Raw genomic sequence first — 14,005 nt, 5'->3', positions numbered from 1 at the left:
CCTCATACAACATACAAGTAGTTGATCAACAGTAGACTTCTGTTTTACTTTATCTTACATGGACAACTTATAAATAGACTTTTTTTTTTCCCTACCCCTTGGGTAAATACCTTGCATTACTGTTTTTTAATTCAGCTGTCAATCAGGCTGGCCCCCAACTCCCAGAGATCCACCTGGCCTCTGCCACAGGAGTGCTAAGATTAGAAGGATGCATCACCATGCCTTGTTGAAATGTTTTCCTCAAACTTTTTATTCTTACCTTTGAGATCTTGACATTCAGGCACAGGTTCAATATCCTTTATCGAGAAAATTTAGGAATCCAATGCTAAACATGAAGTTTGCTTGTGTCATGTGTAGCTTTTATTTTAATATATATTTATCTGTTTGTATTTATATTTTCAGGGTGCCAGTGTTTCACAGATCCACTGGTGACATGTCACATTTTGGAGTTTAGATTTTTGGATCAGGAATGCTTAACCTGTAGTTAGGCTTTCTAAGGACTTATAAATAAGCGTATGTATTTAAGGAATGATAAGTTCATTGAATAGTTCTTTCCTGAAGCTAATATAACCCTAAATATTCCACGGAAGAGTCCCAAATCCTTTTATGAAATGTGCTTTTCTTCAGCTCTGACTTTCAAACTTAAGAGTTTTGTTTTACTTCCGTTCTAGGTCCATGCCCCACCATGCTTTCCTGTGACATCTGTGGTGAAACTGTAACCTCAGAACCAGATAGGAAGGCTCACCTAATTGTTCACATGGAAAATGAAATTATCTGTCCGTTTTGCAAGCTGTCGGGTATAAATTACAACGAAATGTGTTTTCATATCGAAACCGCTCATTTTGAACAGACCACACCAGAAAAAAGCTTTGAGACGCTAGCCGCAGTGCAATATGAAAATTCAGACCACAGTAATACCAAGCTGCACAGTACAATGGAAGTTACCTCAGGCATCCATTCAGCTTGTGCATCGAACTTTCCAAAGGAGTCGTCCGAAAGCCTTTCTAAAGATAGGACTTTAAAACAAGAAGCTTTTTATACAGAGAGCGTAACTGAATCTAGAAAGTACCAGAAAAGCAGAGAAAAGCAGTCCGGATTGTCTGAGGCCCAAGGATCAATTTATGAAACAACATACAGTCCCCCCGAATGTCCGTTCTGTGGGAGAATTGAGAGGTACAGTCAAGATATGGAAATTCATGTGAAAACAAAGCATGCCAGCCTTCTAGAAAGTCCGCTAGAAGGTAAGGCGCTCAATTTATTTAAACTGTTACAAAAGCGGCAGTCTCAGCTTAATATGCGACGTCCGAAGAGTTGGCTTCCCCTTGGCTACAAGTGAGCTTTTAAGATTCAGTTTCCGTTCACACTACTTTTCATTTGCCATCATTGCAATATTAAATTAAATGATAAGGATTTTGATGCAGTTAGAAAATGCTTTAGCTAAACTGAGAGCAGTCTTGGAAACTGTCTAGTTTCTGGAGAGCATCTGTACTCGCACTAGCCTAGGACATCTCGATTGTGTTAATGGGGTATAGTTTACACTCCATGCTGTTTGAGATGAGACTTATTTTAGAGCTAGAGATGGAGACGTGGTCTATCTTGGTTCATGTTTCATGAGTCTCTGAAAAATGGGTTCCGTTTTCTTAGCGATCGTTACCCACCACCTGGATCCTGTTGGCGTTCACATCTCTTTCCAGGGGTTATTTTCCATCTCGTAGTTTTGTGGGTTTAATGAAACTGGTGGAATTCTCACTTACAATTGTAATAATTTTGTGCATTTTTCCTTTCAGCTCTTTCAGTTTTGATTTTATTTTTGTGTGCGCGCGAGTGTTGCCTTGCTTACACACTCACATACGTAGTACATTATGTGCTCACGTGACTGCTCCCCAGGGGGGCCAGAACCGGAAGTGATTCTGGGTTCTCTGCAGGAGCAGCAGGTACTTAACGGCCGAGCCATCTCAGCAGCTTCTTGTTCTTGAGACTGTTGTTGGCTGCCTAGGGTGAGGATATTAAGTCACTTTCTTATTGTTAAGCATTAGGGGGCTTCATGTATTTTGGATATAAGGGTTTGTTACTTGTTTCCATACAGGGCCTCTCTATGTAGCCCTGGCTGACCTGGAACTCCCTATGCAGACCAGGATAGCTTCAAACTCAACCAGGTTCACCTGCCTCTGCCTCCGCCTCTGCCTCTGCCTCCGCCTCTGCCTCCGCCTCCGCCTCCGGAGTGCTGCTGTTAAGGTGTGTGCCGCCACACACGTCTAGATGTAAGTCTTTTATCAGATGGGTACTTTGAAAATATTTTCTCCCTGTTGTATGTATAACATGTGTATTTATTTTAACTATTTTTCTTACAAAGTAAACATTTTAATTTTAATGAAGTTTATTTTAATTTCTTTCTTATAGATCTTTTCTGGTTGTATTTGAAAACTCACTGCCAGTTTCTAAAAGTTTTTAAGAGTTTTGTATTCTGCACTTAGAACTATGACTTCTTTGAATTAATGTTTGCAAAAAAAATTGCAAATAGCCTTGGAAAAGGCCTAAAGTCAGTGTGCATTCTTTTTATATACATTTCCATTGTTATCAATAATTTTAGTTGATTCCCTCTATTGCAATGTGTATGGTTTTTGTATTTTTTTCTTTTGTGCGTTCTTTTTTTTTTTTAAGATTTGTTTATTTTGGGGCTGGGGATTTAGCTCAGTGGTAGGCGCTTACCTAGGAAGCACAAGGCCCTAGGTTGGTCTCCAGCTCGAAAAAAAAGAACCAAAAAAAAAAAAAAAAAAAAAAATTTGTTTATTTTATATATCTGATACACTGTAGCTTTCTTCAGACACACCAGATCCCATTACAGATGGTTGTGAGCCATCATGTGGTCGCTGGGATTTGAACTCAGGACCTCTGGAAGAGCAGTCAGTGCTCTTAACCGCTGAGCCATCTCTCCAGCCCTCTTTTGTGCATTCTTATGTTTATATTTTTTTATATTTGCCTCCATGTATCTGTTGACATATCTTATTCAGTTGCTTTGAACATACATTTTCAATAGTAATCCTTGACTTAGGTGGTTATCCAATACTGTTGCATACCCTTTTATTTTTGTAAGGTTTAAATTTGATTTGTCTTTCTTTTCTATATATTGCCTACAGTGGCCATTTTTCCTTTGAAGTCATAAAGTATCAACTTACATTCTTCTACAGATTGTGATGTTCAGGTTCTGTATATGCTGTGTCTAGTGTATATCGTGTGAATTTGGAATGTAACTGTATCTGTAGGAGTTGGGTTTCAGGCCTCCCAGCTCCTATTTACTCAGATATTCCTTACGACTTTGCTATTTTTATTATTTCCGTAGGCATTCTCATTGTATTATATTTTAAATTCTAGTTTTATTTATTTTTATTGGATTTTTAAAAAATTTACATTTCAAGTGTTATCCCCTTTCCTTGTTTCCCAACCATGAACCCCCTATCTCATTCCCCCCCCCCTTCTTCTATGCTGGTATCCCCCCCACCCCGCCCCCAACCACTGCCCCTTCCCAAGCTAACATTCCCCTATACTGGGGGTTCCAGCCTTGGCAGGACCAAGGGCTTCTCCTCCCATTGGTGCCCAACAAGGCCACCCTCTGCTACATATGCAGCTGGAGCCATGGGTCTGTCCATGTGTAGTCTTTGGATGGTGATGTAGTCCCTGGGAGCTCTGGTTGGTTGGTATTTTGTCTACAGAAGCAGAAAAGTAATTTTATTCATTTTGAAGAATTAGACCATAACCCATTGCGCCTCACTCATATCACTGTATACTGTGTTTTATTACCAAAACCCTGAGTCTCCCAGATTAGCTATCACCAGCCAGTGTTCTCATCCTCCAAGGCTGGCATAAGCACCAACCGTGTCCAAACAATATTGTGAAGTTAGTACAAATACCGGCCTCGAAGCTGCATATATCTATTTTGCATCTGTTGTATTTTTACACATATGTGGAGGTCAGGGGTGACACTGAGAGTTGCCTTTGTCACAGTGTGGGTTCCATACATCAAGCTCAGGTCATTAGGCTAATGACAAACACCTTTGTCTACTCACCACTCTCACCGGCCCCAGAGATGTAGCTTTTAAGTTCAATGATAAAGAGCTTTTATTTTAAAACAAGGGTAGAAAGTAGTAGAAGGACTTTGTGTTTGGTTTCTTTATTGAGTCAGGGTCTCAGTAGAGCCTTGGCTGACCTGCAGATTGATATGGGACCAGGCTGACTTTAACTCACAGGGATCTGATTGTCTTTGCCTCCTCATGCCATGATTAGAAGTGTGTGTCACTATGCTTGGTGATGTGTTTAATGCTAACTACAGAAACATTTTACTCATAAAGTTGATAGTCCTTGGCATGGGGCGAAAAGTCTAAAAATCTAGCAAATTAAGCTATCTTACCTTTGTTTCTAATACAGACTGTCATCAACCACTCTATGACTGTCCCATGTGTGGGCTTGTCTGTACAAATTATCACATTCTCCAGGAACATGTGGACTTGCATTTAGAAGAAAGCAGCTTTCAACAAGGTATGTTTGTGTCTAAAATTATATCACTTTCTGCTTCTTAGAATACACATCTCTCAGGTTAACCATGAATAAAGTCATGTAGTTTAAAAGTAAATCCGTCCTTTAGATAATTCTCATGTGGCTGCACTGCTTTCCTTGTGAAGTGTGACCTATGGAGACAGCATCCAAGCAAAGGTTATATATCCTGGCATTGCTCCGATGTGTGAGGGGATCCTCATTTAACACAGTACTTTTTAAGCTATGTGCCTTCTAAAGTTTTCATTGACAAGTCGAGGCTGGTTTTTCATTGGTTTAAAGTAACGAAGTTAGCATTTAGCCAGCAAAACTTTTGAACTAAGAAGCTGCCAAGTTTAAAAACTGTGAACCTTGGGACTGTCATGTGACAAAATGATTCCTGGGGAGATACAACACACACATCTAAGGAACCCACAATAGACCAAAGTACTGGTGTCACCAAAGTCCACTTTGGTGAACTGATGAGTTTTATTTGCATCAATTACAGGAGTATGGGTGAGGGGTTACTCAGAGACAGCATATCTCCACGGCCCACTCAGTCATGGGGGATAGCTCACAAAACCTGGGAAACCTGGAGCGCACTGCACAGCCTGCAAGCGGCTCTGGTGGTTGGAGAGTGAGGTGGTTAGAGAGTGTTCTTTCCAAGGGCTCAGTTGGTCTAAATCTCTTCTAGGCAACAGGCTTGTCTGAGAGTCCTTGTAGCTTGGTTCCCTTCTTACTCTAACAGGAAGAAGCCTAGTAAATCTAGCAAGTTTCAGGGACTTCCAAAGCTTTTTGTTGTTGTTGCTGTTGTTTTTTTGTTTACCTTCCTGTTAAAAGAGCTACTGTGCAGGATGAAATGTTTCAATCTCAGAGAAATTGTTTCACAATAGTAATTTAAAAATCTCAATGTGTTTCCAGTTGGTTGTCTCCTAAAATAATCAGTGTAATAATGACTTTTTCTTCTGTTTTCTCTCTTTACATTGCATGTGTGTTTAAGTACTTGTGAGTGGGTATGTGCCTGTGTGGACACCCGACCTGTGATGTCATCCTCAGGAAGGCCGTACAACTCCTTTAAGATGAGTTTCTTAGTATCTTGGAGCACACCAGTTAAGCCTGATCCCAAGTTTGCTCCTATCTCCACCTCCCTAATGCTGGAGTTACAATCATGGACAACCATACATACATGTTTCACATGATTCTGGGCGCTGAGCTTAGGTCCTTATGTCTGTGAGGCAAGCTCTTCCTGACCGAGCTATCTCCTGAGCCTGGTGTCTGTCTCTTTAAATAATATTAAATACTTCATATAGAGCTCTTGAAGGTATAGGGTCTTGTATGAGTCTCCTAGGGCCGCTGAAAAATAAAGTGACCTCTAAGAGAAGTTGTTTATATTTTTATTACTCTGTCAGTATTTGGGAGTATGTAGACAGCTCCTGGTAAAGTAGGAGATTTTAGCGTTCGGTGATTTACTACCCATAACCGTGATCTCTATGCATCATGTACCTGCTGTGCTCAGTACCACAAGAGGAAAATTAGTAGAATATTGATGGAAGATTATTTCACGTCAGTGGTCTTCTGCTGTCTACCCCCGTTGGCATGCCACTGTCGTCGTTTAGGGTCCTGTTGCTGTAATAAAACACTACCAACAAGAGTAGCCTGGGCAGGAAAGGGTTTATTTTATCCAAACATTTCCAGTTCACCACTGAGGGAATTCAGGGAAGGGACTCAAGGCAGGAACCTGTAGGCAGGAGCTGATGCAGAGCCATGAAGTGCTGCTGAGTGGCTTGTTTTGCCCTGACTTGTTCAGACTCCTTTCTTAGTGCACCCAGGGCTATCAGCCCAGGGGTGACTGGGCCTTCCAACACCAGTCACTACAGAACGCACTACAGACTTACCTGCATTCGGTCTTTCTTTACTGTTGTATTGTTTTTTGAGACGGAGTCTCACTATGTAGCTCTGGCTGTCTAAGTGTAAACTCTAGCTTGTGTCACGTTGACTAAAACTAGCCAGCACAGCTACCTTCCTTTGAGTAAGATTGTAAGAGGATGCTGTGGAAAGCAGAACGTCTGATAATTCTTACTTTAGGGATAGGCTTTGTATTGTATTCTGTAAACCAATGAAACAGTCTCAGGGCATGCTGAAAATCAGTTGTGAAGTACGTGCCCAAGAGTGGAAGCGAGAACAAGTGGGAAGGTGTAAAACAGGTTAATCAACAGGTGTGTGCGTTGTACTGTCTCTGAATTGAGGAGTACCTAGAAGACTCCTAACTGTTTCTTCCGGGTGTATCTCTGAGGATGTTTTCAAGAAAAACTGATGGGTGCACTGGCAAACAGAATGAAGAAGATGTGCATTCAGCGTGGGCAGGTAGTGTCCAGTGTCGCTGGGACTCTAGATGGAAAGCCGAAGCAGTGGCAAAATCACTTTGGCTCCTCCTTCTGGATGGGGCTTTCTCTTCCCTGCGCTGCTCCTTGGGTTATACTCCAGGATGTCTGACTTTTGGATGCTGGAACTCTTGTGATAATCCCTACCAGAAATTTTGAGCCTTTGACCTCACACTGGGATATCTGATTTTGCCAAACTGGTTCTGGCACTTTCAACTTTCTCACTACTGGTTTCTCTGTGTCTCAGGCTATCAAGAACTTTTCATTTGTATCATTATGTGATCTATTCCCATATGATTAGTGATATTTAATAATGTTCTCTCTATATCTTTCTGTGTGTGTGTGTGTGTGTGTGTGTGTTTGTGTGTGTGTGTGTACACATACGTGTGCATACACACGCACGCCTGTGTGTGGTATTTTCTTATCTTGCCCTCAGTCCTGTTACTGGAGGACCCTGACCAGTAAAGAATTTAGGAAACAAGACTCAATACATTACAATACAATACAAGCCATTGACTAAAGAATCTGAGTTTCAGTGGGAGAGAGGAAGCATGGCATTATGCTATAAAATTATTCAGCTTGTTCAGGTAAAAACTGTAATGTAATGAAACAGTTGGAGGTTGTGAATATATATTTTATATTATTTATTACTTTTTTCTTTCCATTAGTTGTGTTCAGAGACATCAATGACAAGGGTCATTCAACCGTTCACCTTTTGTTTTTCTCCCTAAAGGTGTTAGGATGTTCACAATTGCTCGTTAATGAGAAATGCTTGTTAGAGCCTAAGCACTGACTCATTTGGGTTGTTCCTCTCCAATAGGCATGGACAGAGTCCAGTGTTCTAGTGACAGAGAATTAGCTCACCAGCTTCAGCAAGAAGAAGAGAGAAAGAGGAAATCTGAAGAATCAAGACAAGAAAGGGAAGAGTTTCAGAAATTGCAGGTACAAAGATTAGTAACAGTTTTATTGAGTGGAGTTCTTGTTTCCTAAGTATCCTTGTCAGATGTCTAACAAGGTTTAGAAATATGGCTCTGCCATTAAAAGCTAAGGTTCACAGTCAAAAAGACTTGTACTAGTCTGTCCATGTTTTGTAAACAATATTTTTGTGTACTTTATAGTGTATTGGGGGAAAAACATTTAAAAGTAACTATTTTCCGAAGCTGGAGCGATGGCTCAGTGGTTAAGACTGCTGTGGCCGAGGACCTGAGCTCATTTTCTAGCCCCTACTTCAGCCATCTTTTAACTGCTTGGAATTTAGCTCCAGGCAGTCCCATTCTTACTTGTTACCCACACAGCCACATGCTCATGCATGTACACACACACACACACACACACACACACACACACACACACACACACACACACCCTTATACACCCTTGTGCACAGTAAAAATAAAAAAATAAAACGGTGGCCCATGCCTTTAATCCTAGCACTAGAGAGACAGAGGAAGATGAATCTCTTGAGTTTGAGACGAACCTGGGGCACATTACAAACAAACAAAAAACCCTAAAACAGTGTTCAGACATTAGAATAATCATTTCAGATAAATTATGTAAAAGTCTTTATAGGAGACCCACAGGGTTTTGTTGTTTGTTTTTCCTTCTTTTCTGTCTTTAAATGAAGAAGGAAAATGAAAGTGTTTCATGATTTTTCCCTGGATTAGACAACTGTTAGGTAGAGAAGTGTGCCTGTCAGGCTATGCAGTGGTGAAGCTGTGCAAATGTCGGCTGACATGAAGGTGGGGCGCTGTACTGAGAAGCTGTTTCCTTAAAGCTCGTATGTCTCTCTCTCCTTAGTCCTAAGTGCTTTTAAAGAACACAGTGAAGACATTTTGTATTGTAGTGGATGTTCAGAGTTTAGTAGTTTACGATTTTTGAGGGCACATTTTCCTTATGTGAATGTAGTATCTATTGGACTGAAGTGGCAGCATGTGGGGGATTTTAATGCTTTAAAAATGTTAATGTTTCTCCCTTTCCATTTCTAATTTGTGAACTATGGTTATTTGTACTGACAATACATGTAGAGTTCTTAATGTCATTTGTATGTGTTAACAGGATAAGCCATAAAGGGTTTATGAGCAGATCTAAAAATGTTTCCAGGTTTATATTCGCCTGAAAGCCTTTAGTATTGTGTATTATACATACAATCTTCTTCTTTTTTTCCCAGACATCTTACACATGACTGTTTTTCCTTGAAATATGTTTTGGAAGATCTAATTTAGGATCCCCACGCCTCATAATGTGTGTGTGTGTGTGTGTGTGTGTGTGTGTGTGTGTGTGTGTGTGTGTGTGTTTATCATGCGTATTAGTTTTTACAGTACTGTGATCCTACTTGTCTACAGAAACAACTTAAGGGAGGAAATTTTTATTTGGACTCACAATTTCAGGCCATCATAGTGGGAACCACATGGAGAGGCCATTCACATCACAGTGGAGCAAACAGGAAGCCAATGGTATAACAGGAATTGGGCCTGCTCTTTACTGGCCTCTTTTTGCCAGGGAAGCACAACTTCCTACAGGTTCTACAAAAGCCTCCCAAAATAGCACCTTGGTCTGAGACACAGGTATTCAAAACAGGGCCTGTGGTTTCATGTTTAAAACGCAACACCATAAAAATATACAAAGCCTTTTGGATATCAACAATACAGAAAGTCCCTAACATTTAAAAAGTTTGTTATTGTGTTAGATACTTGTAGCTGTGATCAAACAAATACCTGACAAGAAGCAACATAAAGTGGAGAGTGTTCATTTGGCTTACAGTTTGAGGGGATACAGTCTGTCACAGTGGGGAAGGCATAGCAGGAGGAATAGGAGGTAGCTGGGTTTTCTGCATCCACAGTTAAGGAAGCAATAAAATGGTTAGAGGTCTCAGTGCACTTTGCCCTTTCTATTCAGTCTGGAAGACTAGTCCATGGGATTGTGCAATACATATTCAAACCAGTTTTCCCATTTCAATTAACCAAATCTATAAGCTCTCTCATATTCATCTCTCAAGGGCTGTTTCCATGGTGACTTTTATTTTATCTATTACTTCTGTGCATTTGTGTGCATTTCTTTTCCAATGTCATAGAGCACATGTGGAAATCGGAGAACAGCATTGGGGAATCAGTTCCGCCCTTCTACTGTGGGTTTCAGAGATTTAATTCAATACTGAACCATTCCACTAGCTCTCCAAGCTTATTCAAAATCCCATCAAGTTGACAGTCAAAATGTACTATTGCAACTCTATTTGTTACCTTGACACCCAAACACATCATGACTTCAAATGATCATGGTCTTTAGTACAGTACTGTTGGAAAGTGTAAGGTCAGAGTCGCAGTGAGGTTTAACCTGTCTCCTAACTGTTAGCCTGTATAACGTTACAGAACACACTTTGTTCTTGTACTATACGATGGTGCAGTGGCTGTTCTGCTTCTGAGAGGAAGAGTGATGATACAGCAAAAGACATATCAGGCCAGTGTAAAGGCACAGTGCAGCAGAACAAGCACCAAACCCGGTAGCTCCGTGTTAGGCATCTGGGACTTGCGATGGGATCACTGGACTCCAGAGGGCTTGGGTAGTCCTGCCTCTCCTGCTCTGCTGCCTGTAGTTCAAATAGCCTTCTTTGGGGCCATTTTCACTCTACACCTACTTTCCTCAGTAGACAGCCTGTGGCTCTGTCATCGCCAGCATCCTAGGATCTCTCTTACAAACTTCTGCTTTACCTTCACAGCTTTACTCTCTGACCTCTCCGGGCCTCCTTGCCGGGACACTGCTGTGGGAGGACTCTGCACACTCATGGCCTCAGTGGCTCTCTAGAGCCATAGTGCAAAACCCAGTGAATCCTGCATCAACATTCAAGTTCTGCTACTATCTGGAGATAGAGCCTTGCCCCTTGGACCACAGTCGTAGTTAACCTAGTGTGTCAACCGTGGGGAAACACTTTCCTATATGATAGGGTTTTTTGTTTGTTGTTTTTGTTTGTTTTTAGAGAACCCTTCAGTGGCACTCTCAGTTTCCTGCCACACCCCTCCCCCACCCCTCCCCGCCCCCTTATTTTAGATGGAGCCTTTAGTGGATAGAATAAAGGTTCCTTTGATCTCAGTGCACAGTGCCCATTTCCCTGTTAATGTGCTTGTTTCTTTTACAGTTATCTTAATGTTCTATTGCTGTGAAGAGATACCACACCAAGGTAACTCTTACAGAGGAAGCATCTAAGGGCTTGCTTACAGTTTCAGAGAGTTAGTTCCTTATCACCGTGGTGGAGTGTGTGGAGACGTAGTGCTAGGGGCAGGAGCTGGGAACTTACCTTGCCTCTGATACCTGCTGAGCCAAGCTGCCACTGTTACATTCTTCCTGGCATTCTCATCTCCACTCTTTGTACATCCTCCACCCCCATAAGCCATGCTCACAATATTCAAGGGCTTTTGAGCTTTAAGTTTGAAACATCCACAATCCTCCTCATAAACCAGTTCCATGGTCAGTAGAGGCCCACTCCTTGGTAAGCGTCCTTACACAGTGTTGATTAAATAACTGACCAGAGGCACCTACCTTAAGGGAAGAGGGGATGGTTGCTGCCTGCCCACATTGTGTTCATAGCCAGGAAACAGGGAGGGATGAACTTCTGTATCCTTTTATTCCGCTCACCCCATGGGATAGTGCCATGTTTAGGGTGATTTCCTCTCTCTGGTAACACAGTCTAGACACAGACTCACAGACATGCCCAAAAATTTGTTTTCAGCGTGATTTTAAAATCGTTTCAACTTGGTAATGGAGATTAACCATGATAATGATGTCACCCTGTAAGTTGTTTAGGTCTCAGGAAGTTTATCCGTAAAGGCGGTTGATGTTTGAGTCTCCGTCCATTTTGCAGAAACACAGCTCATTTATGACATAGCATGATTGAGTGGTGAGTGAACTAAGTAGGCCTTACTGAAGCAGCGTTGGGACAAATAGCAAGTTCCCATAAGTCCTTTTGAAACCATCAGTATCTTTGGGATTTTACTTTTCTTAATACCTTAACAAAAAGCTGGGTCTTTCATTTTTGTACTATAAGGAAAGCAACTAATTCTATATAAGGGTTACAGAAGCTTAAAGAAATATCTAATTATTAAGTTATGGATGTATAGTTTAATTTTCATTAACTCTTTACATTTACTTGTGTGAAAAAATCCAAAAACCAGGATATTTCAACATACATTTCCAAAAAATGAGAGCTATAAGTTTCCATGTGGTCGAACTACAGGGACATAAAAATAAGATATTTGGTTTTATGTTCATAGCGGCAGTATGGCTTAGATAATTCTGGAGGATACAAACAACAGCAGCTGCGACACATGGAGCTAGAAGTAACAAGGGGACGAATGCATCCATCTGAGTTCCACAGCAGAAAAGCTGACATGTTGGAATCAATCGCTGTTGGTATTGATGATGGAAAAACAAAAACTTCCGGTGAGTGCTTAAAAATTCAAGTCACAGTTTTAATATTGCATGTACCGCTGGAGGAATAAAACCACTGGAATTTGCTGCATTTTCAGTCAACAGTTTATATAATTTGAGGTGAAATTGTATATTCACAAATTTTTTACAAAACATTTTAAAACTTCTAAACTTCTATTTTTATAGTAAATAATTCACTTAAAATAATTTGTCTTCAATTGTACTAACTCACAACAATGGGAAATGAACCTTTTGAATTTTACATTTTATTAGCATATATTAATTCTATATAATAATGTTTCAATATGATATTTTTATACATGTATGTAATATATTTTGGTCATATTCACCACCACCCCACTACCCTCTTTTGTCCCTCAACTTCTGCTGCTCCCTTTTCCTCTTCCCAGCTAGTACCTACCATTACCCCTTGATGCCATCGCAGCCGTAGTTCCACATGTTTTTTTGTTTGTTTGGGTTTATTTGGTTTGGGTTAAGGGTTGCTTACAAGAACATGAATGAAAGGTATTTACAGGAGCATGGGTTACAAAACATATGTTTCTTCATACCCTGTCCCCAGTAACCATGAACTTTCTATAGCTTCTATGGAAGGGGAAGGATCTTATTAGTTCTCATCTAATCACGGTTTAGTGCCTGTAAATCCACAGAGATGGGTGGGTCCTTGTGAATACCCCTATCTCTGTGACAAAGTGTTTCTAGCTTAGTGCATTGTCACCACTGCTGCGTTTGAATGCCAGCAGCCATGCCATGCCTAGAAGACAGCATTGCACATTTTATCTCTTCCTCAGGTTCTGCTGTTTAACAACGCCCTTTTCCTTGCTATTTCCTGACCCTGGAGGGATTAATGTGGACAACTCATTTAGGGCTGATTATCAAATGGTCATTTAATCTCACTCACTTCTCTGAGTAGTTACCGACACCCACTATCAAAAGAATCTTCTCTGATGAAATGTACAATAGTACTGATCGATGGATATAAATATAACATTTAGAAGACAGTTTACTAGGCATATCGTGTCCATTTGGTGACACTATAGTAGCTTTCCTGTGGGGCCCATGCGTTACCCACCCAGGGGGATTTGACCATATTTACATTCCCAGACAAGACTTCCCTCTTACAGAGACCCCCTCAACCTAGGCAGAAAGTGCTTGGTTACGCCAAGGCAATCACGCCACTAAATGTTTAGCTTCAATTATTGGTTAACTGAATACAATACAGAAACATGAGCTGCATGAATTTTCCATCTATTAAAGCCACATTAAAGAAAATAAAAATTAGCATAAAATTGCAGAAGCGTTTTCATTTACAGTGAATTATGTGTTGCATTGTAAGTTGAAAATATTACAAGTTGAAATTGCATTTTATACACACACACACACACACACACACACACACACACACACACACACACACACACACACACACTACTGAACATCGAAAGAAGTCCTTCCTAATGTGGTGACTGACTGTAAGCACTGAAGAACTTCCTACATACCTGTCCATAGCGCAGGAACGCTTCTCTAGTCAAAGTATGGTTTCTGCTGAACGTATTGCCTTGGCAGTAAAATTTATCAAACTCTTATTGAACTGTCAGCAGTCTAAATCTCATCTTCTAATAATCTAAACGCAGTGTCTAAAGTTGGCGGTATCAGAGTAG

At 40.7% G+C, this 14,005-nt stretch overlaps 1 protein-coding gene across 1 annotated transcript in view; it reads left to right on the top strand.

Annotated features, from left to right (window-relative positions):
• The first annotated feature begins 507 nt into the window (after positions 1–507).
• Zup1 (zinc finger containing ubiquitin peptidase 1) overlaps positions 508–14,005 on the top strand; it is a 28,223-nt gene continuing 14,725 nt past the window's right edge. Inside the window, exons 1-4 of the mRNA XM_032888664.1 lie at positions 508–1,241; positions 4,423–4,533; positions 7,729–7,850; positions 12,170–12,338. Coding sequence (XP_032744555.1) covers positions 686–1,241; positions 4,423–4,533; positions 7,729–7,850; positions 12,170–12,338 — 958 coding nt within the window. The 5' untranslated portion in view covers positions 508–685. The remainder of the gene's footprint in view (positions 1,242–4,422; positions 4,534–7,728; positions 7,851–12,169; positions 12,339–14,005) is intronic.

Source organism: Rattus rattus, chromosome 18, assembly GCF_011064425.1.
Source record: "Rattus rattus isolate New Zealand chromosome 18, Rrattus_CSIRO_v1, whole genome shotgun sequence".
NCBI lineage: Eukaryota > Metazoa > Chordata > Mammalia > Rodentia > Muridae > Rattus > Rattus rattus.
This window is presented reverse-complemented; position numbering and strand designations above follow the sequence as displayed.